General features: G+C 44.0%; 1 protein-coding gene across 2 annotated transcripts in view; it reads right to left on the bottom strand.

Annotated features, from left to right (window-relative positions):
• Positions 1-10,062, bottom strand: part of map4k3a (mitogen-activated protein kinase kinase kinase kinase 3a) — a 205,930-nt gene extending 195,868 nt beyond the window's left edge. For both annotated transcript variants that reach the window (XM_084441509.1, XM_084441508.1), the window contains exon 1: positions 9,862-10,062. In XM_084441509.1, coding sequence (XP_084297635.1) covers positions 9,862-10,044 — 183 coding nt within the window. In that variant the 5' untranslated portion in view covers positions 10,045-10,062. The remainder of the gene's footprint in view (positions 1-9,861) is intronic.
• Between the last annotated feature and the right edge of the window lie 8,963 nt (positions 10,063-19,025).

The following is a 19,025-nucleotide window of genomic DNA, read 5'->3' on the forward strand; positions in this document are numbered from 1 at the left end:
CTACGGGGAAAAAGTAGCCTATTTCATCGTCATATCGTATAACGTCATTGATTGTCAGGCATTGGTGCTATCACAATTCAATTAAAATGTAGCCAACTTTTCTTTGTTCCTAGGAACGGGAGGCTAGTCTAATAAATCAACATTAAAGACTTGACAATTGGATAAAAAATGGTTCTCCGCATCACCCACAGCCTACACGAAACTGCAGGTAGACTAATAAAACGCAAGCCAGTGCATAGCCTACAGTCTACGACTGTAAATGCTCAAGGCAAAATATTGCTCAAGCACAAGCAGCTGTCATTCTGCAATTTTTCATGATATCGTGGAAAGCCAAAGGGGGTTTTGTCGGTTTGTAAAAAGTCTTCTTAAGAACCTCTCACTGTTCGCGCACAGCAGATTATTGTTTAATTCGCACAATGAAGTTCCATACAGAATCTTAACGCCTTTTTCCAAGTGAATTATCGGTGAGCGGGCAGTGCTTCATAGCCTACGTTTTGATCCATAATCTGTGATTTAACCTGCCCCGGAGCAGATTAGCTCGGCAGCATAAATTACGACGGCGATATAGCAAATAGCATAAATAGCATATAGCAAATAGCAAAAAAAGTGAACCACCTTCGTAGTACGGATAAACCAGGCTTGAACCTGAAGTTATCACACTAACCCCGTAATCCTGTTTCGTAGTACAGGGCCAAGGTTAGGCAAGGATCTTAACTCTGGTCGGGTAGGACTGACTTAATCTACCATACCTGGGTTTGGCTACTAATAGGGATGCACTGATTGCAAAATTCTGGGCCGATGCCGATGTTTAAAATAACAATCCAGGCGATGGCCAATGCCGATGGCCGATGTTTATTTTATCAAATTTTTATTCCCCCTTTTGTGCCAGAGAAACAAAGAAATGAAGTGTTTGGTTCCAAAACGCCGATTTTTATTTCACTTTAATTTGAAAGCAAACTACACGTGCATTTGCGGCGTTACGTCACGGATCTTCTCTGAATCTGCAGCTGGGTAGGCTACGTTTTGCAACAAAAAAAGACGTAATTGTTGCGACATAACATCGGCCACTACTATCGGTGAATGTCATTTTGTTTGCCGATGGGCCGATGGCAGTCAACAAGGCCAACATCGGCTGATGCCGATGTTTGGCCGATGCATCGTTGCATCCCTAGCTACTAATGCCTGGATATGAAAACCACGCCCCCCTAATTAGCATATAAGGAGCGAGCAAACAAAGAATAAATAAATATGGAAATAAATGTGTAAAAGAATGTGGAAATAAATACACAAACGAATAAATAAATGAATATGGAAACAAATGCAAGAAATAATGAATCAAACAATAAATAAATATATAATTGTATACATTTATATCAAATTTAATGTATTTATTTACACATTACTGCATTCATTTATTCATTCATTTATTTATTTTTGTGCATATTTATTAATGGTCATTTGTTGAGTCATTAGTCATTAATTTTGACAGGTTTGGTCCTCCATAGGGTAATGCTAGGGTTAGGTTAAGATTAGAGTGAGGGCCTGTGCAGACTACACAAATTCAGGCCGATTTTGGGCCGATTTTTTGCCGTAGACAAAGTGTCCAGTGTTGGGTCTGATTTTGAATGTTGGGAAAGGCCTTGTAGTGTGATATAATCGAAGATCAGCGATTTGGTGTCTCGGACGCTCCAGGCGCCTCCTGTGGCCAAATGGGTTTCCTATTGGTTGTATTGGTAGGTCATCTCATGTTCTACAATTTACTCATTGGACTCGAAATTACCAGATTAAAATTTGATATCGATAAGCATTTTTGTGAAAGGCCAACCATCACGCTTTCAAAAGTATATGACAGACATATCTCATGCTCTGTTTGAACTAGAGTCATGAGACTTTGCCCACATATGTCTCTCCTCACAATGAACAGATTTGCCTCAAGAACCTATAACTTCCGGTTACATAAAATTTCTTCTATTTGGCATTTTTTGAAAAACGCTTAAAATCTATCTCCTCCTAGAAAGTTTGACCGATTCACATCACGCTCAGTAGACAGAATCAAGGGAACAATATCTAAAGTTCCATCTTGGCACATTTTTAAAAGGTTGAATAAAACAGAAACTATGAGCCAATGAAGATAGCAAAGGGCGTGGCTTTGCATGGCTTTTAAAATAAAGGCGTATAATTTCTGAAGGGTTGTACAGAACACCACAAATCTTTGCAAGCATGTCCACACTTATAACCCAAGGCTAGCCCTGCATTATTGACCCGATCAAAACCAATGGGGGCACTAGAGAGCTCATTTCCTGTTTAGGCCTGGGCCTAGGCCAGGCCGATTTTTCCGAAACTTGGGACAATAGTACCAGAGCATATGTTCAGGTAGGTTGAGAAATATGAAGCAGATTTGGCCACATGGTGGTGCTATAACAAGCCAAAATGCTTAAAAATGGCTAAAACACAATTGATTGCTGTAGCGCCCCCTGTGACCAGATGGGGCTCATCTTGCTTGTATCGGTAGGCCATGGCATGCTCTATAACAGGCATTCCCAAACTGTGAGGCGGGCCTCCCCTGGGGGGGCCCAAATAAATTCAGGGGAGGCGCAGAGGGATGGTTAGAAAAAAAGAAAGAAAAATATGTTTTTTATTTTAGAATGTTCTATGGTTTTTATGAATGAAACATGATTTTAAAGGTCTTTTTTTTATGGACAAATTTGGGGGGTTGGGGGGGGGGCGCGGGTGTGTCACTGTTTTCAGAGGGGAGGCCCACATTGATGGAGTTTGGGAACCCATGCTCTATAACTTACGTATCGGATGCGAAATTGTCAGATTAAATTATAATGGTGATATAAGTGTTTTTGTGCAACAACACCCCCTTGCGCTTTCATTGTATTTTCATTGACATCAATGGCTAGTGGTAGCTCAATGGTAGTTCAAATGTGGCTATGGCGCGTTTCGCTTGTTGGCTTTGATGCGTAATGGCTTGGACCCGTTCATTGCTTCTTGCAGCTATATTTATTATTATTATTATTATTATCATTATTATTGGTGTTTTTACTTCATCATTAAAAGTCATCACTCACTCTCACACACAAGCACACACACTTCTCGCCATTGACAGTAGGCTATGCCTCTCTTTCAATACAAAAGGGAAAGTGAAACTTAAATGCTATAGCCTATAGATCAATTTGGAGTCGACTTCAGTTGCATCACTGCAGTTGCGTGAGCAGTGTGGTGGCAGAAAGTAGTGGAGGCAAACAAAACCTAAGGTAAACAAGTAGTGCTACCTACGACGTGAAGAAAGTGAATAAAATTGTAGGCTACTGACCCGTACTCACTGTCGGGTCACTATCCATAGCCCCAAGGGGCAATTGGGTGACATGGTTTTCTGGCTGTACCCCACCACTGTCATCAAATTGCCCCTTTACATGTTGTTTTTGTTCACAGATTGGATTTATATTAAGATATGGATAGTCCCTATGTTTTATTTGGCTCAATACAATTTTAAAACACAACATTCCCGTGATGTGTTATGTAGGCTACAAAAACATTGTCTTCATCATTCATTTTCATAAAGTTTATTGTAGGTCTACACTAATGACATAATTTGCACAGGTGGACTAGATAGATGTGCAACCAGGGCTGAACTTTTTTTTTTTTGGCTTACCTGCCAAGGGGACTGGTAGATGAAAAAATCCACCGGCCAAGTATATTTTTTACCGGCCAAAATAATAAATTGTCTTTTTTGTCACATTATACATCTGTTTCAGTACTTTTCATTCAGATAATAGTATTATGTTGAATACATGCTTAAGGAAGAGGCCAAAGTAAAATTTCCAATAAATTAGTTTAATTCGATGCCTAGAAATTCAATTATTCATTTCCATTCACTTCCACAGTGTAGAATTATCCATAACTACCTAACCCTACACAAATATGAGATATAAATGATCCAAGCCTTAACCTTATGGTCTTTATGTGTTTATGAACAAAATACATATACTGTAACATATTCACAGCCTGTCATCGTGTAAAGTTAAACCTGAGCTGGATGCAGGGGCATAGGTTTGATTTGAGCTTTGGTAGGGAAACAATGGGTTGTTGTTGTTTCACGTAGTCTGGATTGAATCTGGGTGGTGGCCGAATCAAGATTAATTTCTGTTGCCACTGAATGGGCAGTCATGAATGTGACAACGAAGGACAAGGTTTATCCACAAAACCTACATCTGTTGAGTCAGACTATAATCTCACCTGTAACCCTGATGCATCTCCTGCCTGCCTCTCCTGGTCCTGCCTTTCTGCTGCTTTGACCAAAAAAATTATAATTTCCATTTTTGTCTTCTTTTTTCTGGTCATAAAAGGGAAATGATTGACAATATCAAACTACTTGCAGACATGAAACACTCTTTTCCGTGTAGCCTACAGCCTATTCTGTGTAGCATATGAAATATGAACATAATTACGATGGACTTGGACTATTGAACTGAATTGCATAAACAAACCAGACGTCTCGTTCATTTAGCCTGTTATGCAATTAGGTGGGCGAGTGAACCGCTAGTCATTGCTCAAACCTACGAGTTTGCAACGGTTATACCAAAACTAAAACTAAACTAAACTAACTAAAGACAACTGTTATGACAACATTAAAGCACCTTATCTCTGCCTCAGCAAACGTTTACGAGACCTAACGGTATAGCTAATAGGTACAGCTCTGACTTCACCACCAGCTAGCACTAACATTACAGTTTACATAGGCATTTAGTAGAACGCAAACTAAACTATTATCATTGATACAACTCTGTACAGAAAAATAATTGTCGGTCAACATATTGTATTCCCTATTGTTCAATAACTTCAATCTTACTTGCTGCCTAATCAAAATTACCGCTGTTGCCGACAGTCGATGCTCGATGTGCTGTGAGCTGCGCGCTGAGCTCGCGAGGCAGGCACCCACTGGGTCGCAGGCGAGGGGGGAAAAGTAGGCTACTGTACGTTGTTGATTGGATAGCTTGCTGAACGCAGCTGTCAACCAGGCCTTAATTCCCAAACGTTTTGCTTCCGCAAGTTGTGAATGGTAATTAAAAACTACAGTTTTCACTCTGTATTATTTTTGGTAGGGACAATTCGTGTTTCTGTGGCTTTGGTATGGACATGGACAGAGACAGGATGGTACACATCTACTGTAGGTGTTGAATGTAGTAGCGCGCGTCCTCTGAGGTAAATGGGAAAGATTTTCTGTGCGCGAGTAGCCTCGCGTCACCAGTCTATCCTAGTGCGCGACTATGGTGCGCGAGGCTCGCAACAGTCATGTGACTGAAAACTTTATTTGGTTAAGCGGGGGAGCTATTTAAGTGCAACAAACAACAAACAGAACGCCTATGGCATGGATGTGGCGCATGGATGTTTGTGGCGACATTGCACGCATAATTTATTACATGACTCTATTGGTACAAACATTTACCCGCCATTGGCGGGTGGCGGGTGTTAATTTTACCTGTACTATATAGGGGTTTTCATGAATGGTAGATTTGCATCATATGCATATTGAACAGACTGCCAGGATGTTGATGGGCGGTGTCCGACCAATTGTGGTGGGCCGGTCTGAGCCACATGGCAGGGCCTAATTTTTGTCCCAGTCCAGCCCTGAGTTAAACATTGCATTGATCACTTTTTGTAGTTTTAATTCAGTCACCCAACACTGCATCACATGCGAAACAAACTACTCCGGAAGTCTAGTACTGCATCCAGCAAGCAGCGTGCAAAGAAAAACAGAGCAGGATTGGGTGGGAGTAAAAAGGGATGGGAGTGGGATTCTGTAAGTTTGGCTCGGGTCAGCCTCTAAAAAAGTGCCTATGTTTGGCAGCCTTGAGCACTTTCATTGTTTTGAGTGTGCAGTCTCTTTTCTTTCTTCTTACTTGAATGCTCTTTTACTTCTGATAAACACTTCATATAAACATGACTTTGAGGTAGTAATTAAGACAGCCAGTCCGTGCCCATCTGTGAGGAAGTGTGGGAGGCTGTCTGTCAGGGGCGTACAGGCAGGGTAGTGCATTGGTGTTTTTTCATATTGGCAACCCAAACTGATCATGGAGCCTACATTTCTGGCAAATCAACTTCAAACCAAGTCCCCTCATTCTAGAACAGGCCTACACGATGCTTCAAAACAAGTCCCGTCATTCTAGAACAGGCCTACATCTCTGGTAACTTAACATCAAAACAACCCCAAATACCTAAGACTGCCCAGAAATATGGTGCCACGACACTTCCTGAAACCCCTAACCCTAAACTCAAGTCACGCAATATGAAAACCTTATGTGCCCATTACAACACTGACAACACGTAAATCTAATCCAAACAGATGAAGCAGAAGTGTTGAGAGTCGGGGTTGTGGGCTCTGGAGTGCTCTGGGAGATTCCAATCTCAGCGCTGTGATAGCGTTACAGGAAGGCACCATGCAGAGCAGAGGGACTTGGGTAAATAATTGATGAATTAATGGAGCACATTTATTTTTCTCCCTCGGCAAATTCACTTTAAAATTCCACGTGTAAAGGGATTGGGTGACGAGATTTATGAGGGGTCACCACCAGAGTGCTCGATGCCATCTAATATTTCCCAATAGGCCATTTTAGACTAGAAGAATGCTGGGGATGAAACGCATGCTTTATTGTAACAAATGAAAAGGACGGCCTGTGTCCCACCAACACAGAACAGAAACCTTGTTTGTTTTCCACTCCATAAGGTCAGTAGGGTTTCTGGCACAGCGAGAGAGAGAGAGAGAGAGAGAGAGAGAGAGAGAGAGAGAGAGAGAGAGAGAGACAGACAGACAGACAGACAGACGGACAGAGATGGGGACAGATACATATTTGATTCCATCTTAACATTTCCAACATCAGAATTTTCTGAACAGTTAATCGAGATTTGGTATAAATAATTTAATTTCGTTTCAAACCTCTATTTACTTGTAAAGCACTGAGGTTTCCCTCATTTACAGTGATGATGCGTTTACACAAGAGACACAAAGCAAATCAACAAAACAAATGCAATGCCCAATAATAATAATAGGAGTCTCTCACACCGTACGTGTGGAGTTGTGATTTATTCTGGAGTTACCTTCCCTACGACTGTCCACATGTCTGGAGAAAGATAAAAAACTGAAAAGTGATTGTGAGCTGTAGTTTAGTTAGAAAAAGAGAGAGGGATACAGACAGACTAGAGGCAGAGGAAGAGAGAGGAGGGCTCAACCCCGACTCAAGAGGATTACCAAGATAAAGTGCTAAGCATCTTAACTTAATTAATTAAATTAAACTCATATCTTAATTAAATTAAACTCATCTCCTCAGAGCCATGCGTTTGGATGGTTCAAACGGACCACATAGGACAACAACAGGCAGGCCAAGTCGTCTTACTCAGAACTATGGTCACAGGACGTGGTCCAACTTCCTCTCAGAGTTCTACCCCCCCCCAACCAGGTCTGAGTCAAACCTGGAGGTTGGAGGGGCCCGTGTAGCCTAGCCTATACCCTAGCCCACAAGTATGGAAATGTGGTGCTTCCCAGAGCTGGGGACAGTGACAGGCAAAAAAGAAGCCGACAGAACGCCCTGACAGAACCAAGAGATCCGCTTTCACAATCCAATTGATTTCCAGCCTGGAGAAAGAGAGGGTGGACACATTCCACTCAAACCAGGGTTGTGAGTCAAATATGCTGGATCAACATATTTCTTTCCACTCATCACCCGGTCTCCACCACTCTCAGCCTTCATCCTTGTTTTTCAACTTTTCCGTCTTCCTCTCCATCCTGTTTTCCTCTCCATCTGTCTTCCTTTCCATCTCTATCTGTCTTCCTCTCCATCTCTCTCCATCTGTCTTCCTCTCCATCTCTATCTCTGTCTTCCTCTCCATCTCTCTCCATCTGTCTTCCTCTCCATCTCTATCTCTGTCTTCCTCTCCATCTCTCTCCATCTGTCTTCCTCTCCATCTCTCTCCATCTGTCTTCATCTCCATCTCTCCATTTCTTCCTCTCCATCTCTGTCTTTCTCTACTTCTCACTCTCAGCATCTCTCTCTCTGTCAGTTCTTCTCTCTTACCATTGCTCTGTCCTTCTCTCTCTCTCCCTCACTGTCAGTTTTTCTCTCTCACTGTCGCTCTGCCTCTCTCTCTCTGCCACTCCTCCATCCTCTCTCTACCCTTCCATTTGTCCTTCTCTCTGTCCCCTACCACACTAATACACTCCCTCCTGTGTAATAGGGTTTCCTCAGATTGTTGAAATCAATACAAAACCACTTTCTGGATGGAAGCCGCAGAACTATCAAAACAAGCCAAGCTAAGCCTGACGTACTGTCCAAACAAGCCATCCAGTCACAGCAACTACTGGCTATTTGCTAGCAAATTACACACTTTAGGTACCATGATATAGAACTGACATTACACATTGTCAACACATTAGTCATCTCAGCTCCTTTCTGGGTCCGCCGATGTTACCTGGCATTCTTTCATATGCAAATTCTGTTATTCTGTTCAAACATGCTACCAGACACTAAATATACTTCAAAACAACTGGAATCCTTGGATAACGACATCCATTGTACAAACTCGTAATGAGCCTAGCAGTCTTGGAATGCAAATATTTGTAGGAAGGCAGAGATAGGGGTAGCATTCCCCCTAAGAGCAAAGGTTATCTTTGTTAAAGGTATGATGGCTCGAATTGAATGGTGGGAAAGCACAGCACAGATGAATGGAACTATTATGGAGCGTATTACGCCTGCATTCCTCGATTACAGTCACTGTGTTCTATTTCACTGAACTAACACAGCTTTCTTGAACCCACCAACCCTAGTATTGGAATCTTCACGTTCTGTTTCTATCCACAGATCAGTCTGGTAATGCTCCCATTCAGACAGATTTCCACCCAGACTGTTCCAATCACATCCATTTATCTAATTTGGGGCGGGTTTAATACAATGACTGCACCCACTTGATACATTGACACGATGTCTAACCCACGTTTGGTGATCTGATTGGTTATAGGTCTATCCAATTGCATCCAGAGGTACTTTGGCATGTGACCGTTGATAATGCCCCTTGTAAATCAAAAACAAATTCTGCAGCTCTAGCCCCTTTGCAGTTTTGCAAACTGGGTCTGGAAAAGCCAGACTATCAATCCCTGGCACAATTTAGAATTTATCAAGGTGGATTTTACATGGTAAGTTAAAGTAGTTTTGAGAAGGCTGGAGGTTAGGGCTAGCTGTTCCTCCTGACTATAAGTAGCCAAGTCGTATTATTGTAACAAAACCACCAAGCAGAAAATGATGGCCTGACACAGCTTTGTTGGGGAGTGAAGGCTATCGTTCACCTTCGCTTTTCATCCCTTCTGAGTGGGCTTGGAACTGCAGTGTTATAGATGAAGGATGATGGGTGGGGGGCAACTTGCAGGCTCATCTACAGTAGGCCTACAGACTTTCTCAGAAGCCCTCTCTTTTCCAGCTCTGTGTGGGGTTGAGGTTAGCAACATGATGATCGGGAGCTATAGCCTACAGTGGCTGCAACAGTCTGAACCATTGTAAACATCGTGTTGCGGTACAGCTGTTACATTATTGCTTGGCGAGTAGGCCTATGTTATGTGTGGTGATATTAAGCTAACCAGCCAGCTAGCTAACCAGCCAGCTAGCTTCCCATACCAGTTGAACCGCTGTTGACAAGTTCGTTGCCTGTCTGTACTAGAGGTAGCTACTTGGTACTTGGGGTACTGCAGCCGTGGGCCTATTCCACTTTATAATGGACTGTTATAAGTTAGCTACATACGGACAGAATGACAACATATTGACCTTTTACCAAAACATATTCGGCGTCTAGCTGAAACCCCTACATTATTACCTTGTATACATCTCCGTATGTCCCGCTCCCAATCCTCTGGATGAGCTCGAAATCCTCCTGCGGATTTCGCCTTGAAAGGTCGAAACTGGAATTCATTTTTAGAACTCCAGTTTCCGTATCCAAGCGTTGTGTTTGTTGGGACACTGTCTCGACAAACAACGATAAAACAAACAATATAAACATACGTCGTCAGAAAAACAATCCCAGGGCTGACTTCACTGTAACTTTAACATGGCCTCCCCTGCGCACTGCGCCTGCGCCGTATCCAGCTGGATCGTCCAGAGGGGAATGCTGGGCTTGGACGCTCTGAGCACAGACCAAGCCCCCAGGATTCGAAATCTAAAGTGAAGGCCTATTGAACCGCGCCATCTTGGCTAGATTTGTAGTCACTTGGCTATTTCCGGTGACTTTTGACTTGCGCAGTTGAGCTTCTCTGGCCGACGCGCGTCCACGAAAAAGTTCACATTTATCTGAAATGTAGACGTGCGTTCCCGGCTCTCTCGGCTCTCCCCGCTTTGATTTAGCAATGAAAACCGGCTTGCATATTAACCTGTTTTTGTCAAATATATCAATTGGAGAAATTATTTTTTGATCCTGGCATCTTAGTTTTAACAGGTTAAATATAATTGAACATGTTTTGTTTGCTAGTAGATGGTATTCATTCCGTTCGCGATAACGTTATTGCAGCCAGGCTAAATTCCTCCAGGGAGCCAGTGACCGGCGAGTTGAAGTGCTTCACTCCCCGCCAGCAGGAGCTCTGGCCGCGGCTACCGCATCTCGGAAAACCCGCTGAGTTCGTGGCTGCTATTTCACATTCGCCCTTGATCAATCCCAATACCGATCCATGGTAATAATGAATCAATCGTTCAGATCAGATCGGCAGTGCTGCATGCATGTTACAACATCATTGTTAGCTTTATTAACATAACCATAGCCTACATTTATCTCTCTAACGTTAGGCTATCCATCTTACACCAGTCGGCCATTCGATAGCTGGAAGCGGTCAACGCCAACGTTGACTGAAAACACCCAAACTCAGTGTATCGTTTCATCTTCATGCTACACATCAACTCCTTTACATTGTATGTGAATAAATTCCTGTTATTCTAAAAATATCCCATTTCTGTCCATTCCTGGAAAAGGCTAATAATTGCTGTCAAATGATCACTCCAGTTTATCACCGTATCCCACTACCATTTCAACTATGCACAAGAGGTTGTCTTGTGGTCATTTTCATTAAAAAATGATTAGCCTGATCAGTTTGTTGTATGTATTAAGCCCTTTTTGAGCGGTATGCTTGTATTAATAGCTTATAGCTTGCCATACTCACCAACCTTGGGACCTCAGAAATAGGGAGCATTTCCAAACCAAATTGCGGGGGGGGGGCATTAAAAGCATTACAAATTAGACATTAAAAGCATTAAAACGAAATGTGAAACATTATATATATATATATATGTGTGTATGGAGCAATTGTTTTTAATGTCCGACTTTTGTCTGTGCTGTTCAGTAAATGTGCATCTGTCCTAATTTATTGTAGCCTATCTACTACACAACCTAGTTCAAATTTATGAATCTCCCGCGGAAGTCAGGAGGGTTGGCAAGTAGGCTATGGTCACTGCTCCCCAGTAAAATTGAATAATTGAGGGGTTACTTACAGTACAAAAAAGTACAGCATTTGTAGAACTCGGATGATACTACATAAATTGCCATGCAAAGCCAGAGACTGTTGCTTGTAGACGACAAGACTGCTGTAACCATTCAAATGTGGAGGCTACACTGCATTGAAGGTGGGTTGGCTTACTTGACACAGAACACAGAAAACGGACACCACAAAAAAGGGCTTAAAGCAGGTCCTAAACAGCAGCAGGTCTGGTTGAGGTGTGAACTGGTCTCCTAAAAATGGCTTGAGCTGTGAGGATAAGAGGAGGCACACTGTTTCTGTTATTACATTTCAATAATAGAATATGACACACAAACCACATACATACACACATACACATACAGCCCGTCTTGGTTTAAAGCCCAATCACCAACGTCAAGGTGCAAGCCTATCGAGTGGGAACACGAGACCAATCACGAACAGGACAAACTCAGACGGGACAACACAGCATACAAATAATCAAGGAATATGTATGTTGTCATGCTGTTTCACATTTCGTTTTAATGCTTTTAATGTCTAATTTGTAATGCTTTTAATGCCCCCCCCCCCCCGCAATTTGGTTTGGAAATGATCACGCCGCGGAAGATTCATAAATGTATGAATGCATGTTGTGTAGTAGATAGGCTACAATAAATTAGGACAGATGCACATTTACTGAACAGCACAGACAAAAGTCGGACATTAAAAACAATTGCTCCATACACACACATATATATATAAGACAATCTCCTGTGCATAGTTGAAATGGTAGTGGGATACGTTGATAAACTGGAGTGATCATTTGACAGCAATTATTAGCCTTTTCCAGGAATGGACAGAAATGGGATATTTTTAGAATAACAGGAATTTATTCACATACAATGTAAAGGAGTTGATGTGTAGCATGAAGATGAAACGATACACTGAGTTTGGGTGTTTTCAGTCAACGTTGGCGTTGACCGCTTCCAGCTATCGAATGGCCGACTGGTGTAAGATGGATAGCCTAACGTTAGAGAGATAAATGTAGGCTATGGTTATGTTAATAAAGCTAACAATGATGTTGTAACATGCATGCAGCACTTCCGATCTGATCTGAACGATTGATTCATTATTACCATGGATCGGTATTGGGATTGATCAAGGGCGAGTGTGAAATAGCAGCCAGGAACTCAGCGGGTTATCCGAGATGCGGTAGCCGCGGCCAGAGCTCCTGCTGGCGGGGAGTGAAGCTCTTCAACTCGCCGGTCACTGGCTCCCTGGAGGAATTTAGCCTGGCTGCAATAACGTTATCGCGAACGGAATGAATACCATCTACTAGCAAACAAAACATGTTCAATTATATTTAACCTGTTAAAACTAAGATGCCTGGATGAAAAAATAATTTCTCCAATTGATATATTTGACAAAAACAGGTTAATATGCAAGCCGGTTTTCATTGCTAAATCAAAGCGGGGAGAGCCGAGAGAGCCGGGAACGTGCGTCTACATTTCAGATAAATGTGAACTTTTTCGTGGACGCGCGTCGGCCAGAGAAGCTCAACTGCGCAAGTCAAAAGTCACCGGAAGGCCAGAAAAGCACAACTGCGCAAGTCAAAAGTCACCGGAAATAGTCAAATGACTACAAATTTGCCAAGATGGCGCGGTTCAATAGGGCTTCATTGTTGATAGCGGCCAGTGAATGGAGTGGCTGTATCCAGTTTAATTAATACATCCATGGCACAGACCCAGGGTCAGATATTACATTCAGCTCAATTAGGAGTGTATCAGAAAGAAGGGGGCACCACACTGACCTGAGACCAGGATTTAGTAGAGACTGGGTACAGTGACTATGCTGGAAACGGAGGTGGTTTCGAATCATTCACACAGCGAGTAGCCTACTTTGTTACACTGTTAGGCAAGGCAGGGCTGGACTGGCCATGTGGCGGGGCCGGACCTACTTGTGGGCCGATCTAAAAAAAAATTTCTTTTTTTTTCTTTGGGGGCTAACGAACGGCCCATAGAGCAGGGACAGCGGCCCATTGGTCCATTTTCTATACTGACACTGGGCTGGCCCAATCATATGTAGGCCCCACCCCTCCCTCTGTTAGTTTCAGGTGTCATTTGCGTGGGCCGTTAGAGAGCCAAAAGTCAGTGGATGGAGAAAGATGGATAAGGACAAGTGTAGTAAACCAAAGCGCAAGGGGGGCGCAGAGAAATTACGAGTTTAAAAGATTAAAAGTATTGAGGCGGATGCTGCAACATGTGCAAAAATTACTGATATGTTTGCGCCAGGGGCTGCTTCAGCGTCTACAGCCTCAGCCGACGTTGTGCAGCAACACCATGTTGAACACGAACTTGAAGGAGAGGTGGCTGGTAGCCATGGTGGCCGAGAGCAGGACAGGGAAGCCGAGGAGGGACAGAGACATGACAGGGCCGAGGAGGGACAGAGACATGACAGGGCCGAGGAGGGACAGAGACATGACAGGGCCGAGGAGGGACAGAGACATGACAGGGCCGAGGAGGGACAGAGACATGACAGGGCAGAGGAGGGACAGAGACATGACAGGGCCCTGGAGGGACAGAGACATGACAGGGCCGAGGAGGGACAGAGACATGACAGGGCCGAGGAGGGACAGAGACATGACAGGGCCGAGGAAGGACAGAGTGAGCAGGAGGAGTGTGTAGTTGAAACGGTAAGGAAATATAGCTGAAAGCTAAAAAAGCTATAGCTAAATATGAATATGGGTGACGGCTATCTGCTGGCTAGCGCCAGCTAGCATTAGCTAGGTACAGCTAGCTAGCATTATCTAGCTACCCACCTCCCTGCCAAGCAAACCGGGTCGTAGCTAGCTACGTTTGAGCTAGCTAGCGTTAACACTATTTGTCTAGGCCAGCCAGATAACGTCAGTACTAGTAGTGCTAACATTAGCACGTTAGCTTGGCAATTAGCACTAGCGCTATTACTAACGTTATCTATTCTGGCCTAGCCTAGCAGTGTTGCTGCTGCTGGGCTACTTAACGTTATATCTTCGAAGAAAAAGAGGAGCAGGCTAACGTTAGCTGTGTGTGGCCATGGTCCAAAATTAACCCTAGCCATTTACTAGCCAATGGCTAGCTGCTAAAAATATATTGGTAATGGATAATTTACCAGCCAGTTGACTGGTAAGCCTAGCTCCTTTCAGGACTGTTACTAAGGGGCTAGGTTAAAAAAGTCATTCTCAACACTGAAATATATCAAAAGCAGACTGAGGAGCAGCCTGTCTGCCAGCAAATTGGAAGCCTTCATGTTGATGGCCACTGAAAAAGACGTTCTTGTTGCTTTGGACACAGACACTGTCATTGACAAAGTGTCAGAGAAGAGTGAGCTACTGAGGAAACTTATAGTAAGTTGATATGAAATTGTTGTTATTATTATAAAATTATTCATAATAATGTAGCAGCTTTTTAGACTGAAGATAGTGTGATCATGTGACTCATTATTACCCCCCCTCCCCTGTCTCTCATAGGATGCCCGGCCCTAACTTGTGTGGTTCATTGTCCATTGTTGATGAGGGTATTCAGAGGGCCATGCAGCCTTTTCCACTAAGTAAGTATACAATACATGCAACTATGTTTTTATATTTTCTAGAATCTGTCATTTAATCATTTATAATTTAAAAATGATCATTGATCATGTCTCATCTCTCTCTCACTCCCCCCCCTCTCTCTCTGTCAGGATATTATTGTTGAGGGTATCCAGAGGGTCATGCAGCCTTTTCCAGTAAAAATAAAGGTATTATGATCATGTAATTACCAGTACTGTGATCAACTCAATCAATTATAATGTCTCAGTCTCACCTTCTCTCTGTCTCCCCTTTTCTCCCTCTCTCTCTATCAAAGGTTGCCCTCATTTGTTTGAAAATAAGCACTTTGCTTTTAACTGGAGTGGACTTCACAGGCATCCTTTTTTATGTAAGTAGTGAGTTTACAATCTATGCAACTGCTTACATTTTCTAGAAGATATTGTTACTATCTGAATCTATAGTTTATCTCACTTATCGTGCCTCATCTCTCTTCCTCCCTCTTTCTCACTCAGGATGCAATTGTTGATGAGGGTATTCAGAGGTCCATGCAGCCTTTTTCCAGTAAGTAAGTATACAATTCATGCAACTCTGATCATCTGAATCTGTCATTTAATCATGTATGACTTATCATTGATCATGTCTCATCTCTCCCTCTCTCTCTCTCCCCCCCCCTCTCTCTCTATCTCTCTCTTTCTCTCTCTCTCTCTCTCTCTCTCTCTCTCTCTCTCTCTCAGGAGATGCCATTATTGTTGAGGGTATCCAGAGGGCCATGCAGCCTTTATTACTAAGTAAGTATCAAATACATGCAACTATCTCTCTACATTGTTCTCAATTGAAGATACTGGACCAGTACTGTGATCATTTAACTCCATCAATTATCATTCTCACCTTTCTCTCTTTGTCTCTCCCTCTCACTCTTTTAAAGGTTGCCTTGTTTGAGGAGATCTTTTCAGCCCAGTGGAGTTCACAGGCAACATTTTGAGTTACTTGTATACTTTGTACATATATTTCTATACTTACATTTGAATAATAATAATAATAATTTAATAAATAATTTGAAATTATACTTTGACTTCTATCAGAGCTTTTTCTTTGACAATTTCTTGTACTGTAACTGTTACTTGAGTATGGAGATTGTGTACTCCACGGCCACGTCTGACCACCAGGGAGTCAAGAGTGAGTGAGTACACTCGTCCATTTGCACTGGTACACTTGTCCACGGAACTTACTCATCTTTGTAGTGGTTTGGGGAAATAGTACGGTGGTATTGCATATTTAAAAGGGTCGCAAGGATTTCGTACTGGTGGGTGGTGTCCGGCCGATTGTGGTGGGCCGGTCTGGGCCAAAAATGCCAGGGCCTATTTTTTGTCCCAGTCCAGCCCTGCTGTTAGGGTTATAGTATTCAAAAACACTCGACGTTTACTCATGTTTAATTCTCTAGTCTAGATTAGACATTTATAACACAACATTCTTGTCCAGATAGACCCAAGGCTATAGCTTATAAAACCCTCAATATGAACATAAAGCTAATAGACAGCTAATCTATTGCTTCATGATGGATTCAACAAATCAAAATAATTAGGCCACGTTTAATAAATGAAATGATTCAATCAATCAAGTAATAAATGCAATCCTTGATCCTTGATCCTTTGATCTATTATAGCCTATGGTGATCAATCTGTGATCTTAAAGACCCAGCAAAACTTTTTTTTTTCTCAAAAAGCCTGAAAAATACTTCACTCAACACTAATAGACAAGCTAGGTCAATGATAATATATCGGTATCCTCTCTCTTAACTCGAATATCAATAAAATTAACTCAAATATCAATTATCTTCAGGCTGTACCTGGTGACCGCCTGTTCCAACAGTGATGTTATTTTTATATTTAAACATACATCTATAGCTGCCACCGTAATCTAACACCCTCAAGTGCTAAAAACGTTAGTATTTTCTCAGTGTTCATCCATCCATCTTCATCCGCTTATCCGGGGTCGGGTCGCGGAGGCAGCAGCTCCAGCAGGGGGCCCCAGACATCCCTTTGCCTAGCAGCATCAACCACCTCTGCCTGGGGAATCTTTAGCCGCTCACAGGCCAGTGCAGAGCCACCTAGTCCTGGGTCTACCCCGCGGCCTCCTCCCAGCCGGACACGCCTGGAACACCTCCCTAGGGAGGCGCCCAGGAGGCATCCTCACTAGATGCCCGAACCACCTCAACTGGCTCCTTTCGACGCAGAGGAGCAGCGGCTCTACTCCGAGTCTCTCCCGGATGACTGAACTTCTCACCCGATCTCTCAGGGAAACCCCAGCCACCCTCCGGAGAAAACTCATTTCGGCCGCTTGTATCCGTGATCTCGTTCTTTCGGTCATGACCCATCATTCATGACCATAGGTGAGGGTGGGGACGAAGATAGACCGGTAAATCGAGAGCTTTGCCTTTTGGCTCAGCTCTCTTTTCGTCACAACAGTTCGGTAAAGCGACTGCAGAACCGCACCAACTGCTCCGATTCTCCTGCCAAACTCCCTCTCCATGGTTCCCTCACTCGTGAACAAGACCCCGAGATACTTGAACTCCTTCACTTGGGGTAAGGACTCATTTCCTACTCGGAGCGGACAGGCTACCGGTTTCCTGCTGAGAACCATGGCCTCAGATTTAGAAGTGCTGATTCTCATCCCAGCCGCTTCACACTCAGTTGCGAAACCTATCCAGAGAGTGCTGGAGGTCGCAGGCAGTTGATGCCATCAGGACCACATCATCTGCAAATAGCAGCGACGTGATCCCCAGCTCACGAGTTGTTTGACTACCTCAGTGACCTCCTCCAAGGACATTGACGACCCCCCATCATCTTCCGGCCCTGCCTCGATCGTAGAGGGTGGATTAGTCGGGTTCAGGAGTTCCTCAAAGTGCTCCTTCCAACGCTCAACAACCTCCTCAGTTGAGGTCAGCAGTGTCCCCTCCTTGCTGTATACAGCTTGGATGGTCCCCCGCTTTCCCTTCCTGAGGTGTCTGATGGTCTTCCAGAAACACTTTGGTGCCGACCGAAAGTCCTTCTCCATGGTTTCTCCTAACTCCTCCCACACCCGCTGCTTTGCCTTGGTCACGGCCAAAGCCACAGCCTTCCGGGCCAGTCGATACCCTGCACCTGCTTCTGGGGTCTCCCGGGCTAACATATCCCGGAAGGCCACCTTCTTCAGTCGGACGGCTTCCCTGACCACCGCTGTCCACCACGGTGTCCGAGGGTTACCGCCCCTTGAGGTACCTATGGCCTTCAGGCCACAGCTCCCAGCCGCAGCTTCAGCAATGGAGGCTCTGAACACCGACCACTCATGCTCGATGTCCCCAACCTCCACAGGGATGCCTGAGAAGCTCCGCCGGAGGTGGCAATTGAAATCTCTCCAGACAGGCTCTTCCTCCAGACGTTCCCAGTTCACCCTCACTACACGCTTGGGTTTTCCAGGTCTGTCCAGAAGCTTCCCCCGCCATCGAAACCAGCTCACCACCAGATGGTGATCAGTGGACAGCTCTGCCCTTCTCTTTACCCGAGTGTCCAAAACACATGGCCTCAGATCAGATGATACAATAACGAAATCGATCATCGACCTTCGGCCTAAGGTGTTCTGATGCCAGGTGTACTTGTGGGCATCCTTGTGTTCGAACATGGTGTTTGTTATGGACAAACCGTGACTAGCACAGAAGTCCAACAACAAAACACCATTCGGGTTCAGATCGTGGTGGCCATGCCTCCCAATCACGCCCCTCCAAGTTTCTCCATCATTGCCTACGTGTGCATTTAAGTCCCCCAGTAGGACAGTGGAGTCCCCTGCAGGAGCCCCAAATAGGACTCCACTTAGGGTCTGCAGGAAGGCCGAGTACTCTGAACTGCTGTTCGGTGCATAAGCACAAACCACAGTCAGAATCTCCCCCCCCCCCCCCCCCCCCACAGTCCTAAGGCGCAGGGAGGCGACCCTCTCGTCTCAGTGTTC

The sequence above is a fragment of the Borostomias antarcticus genome, assembly GCF_949987555.1.
Source record: "Borostomias antarcticus genome assembly, chromosome: 7".
NCBI lineage: Eukaryota > Metazoa > Chordata > Actinopteri > Stomiiformes > Stomiidae > Borostomias > Borostomias antarcticus.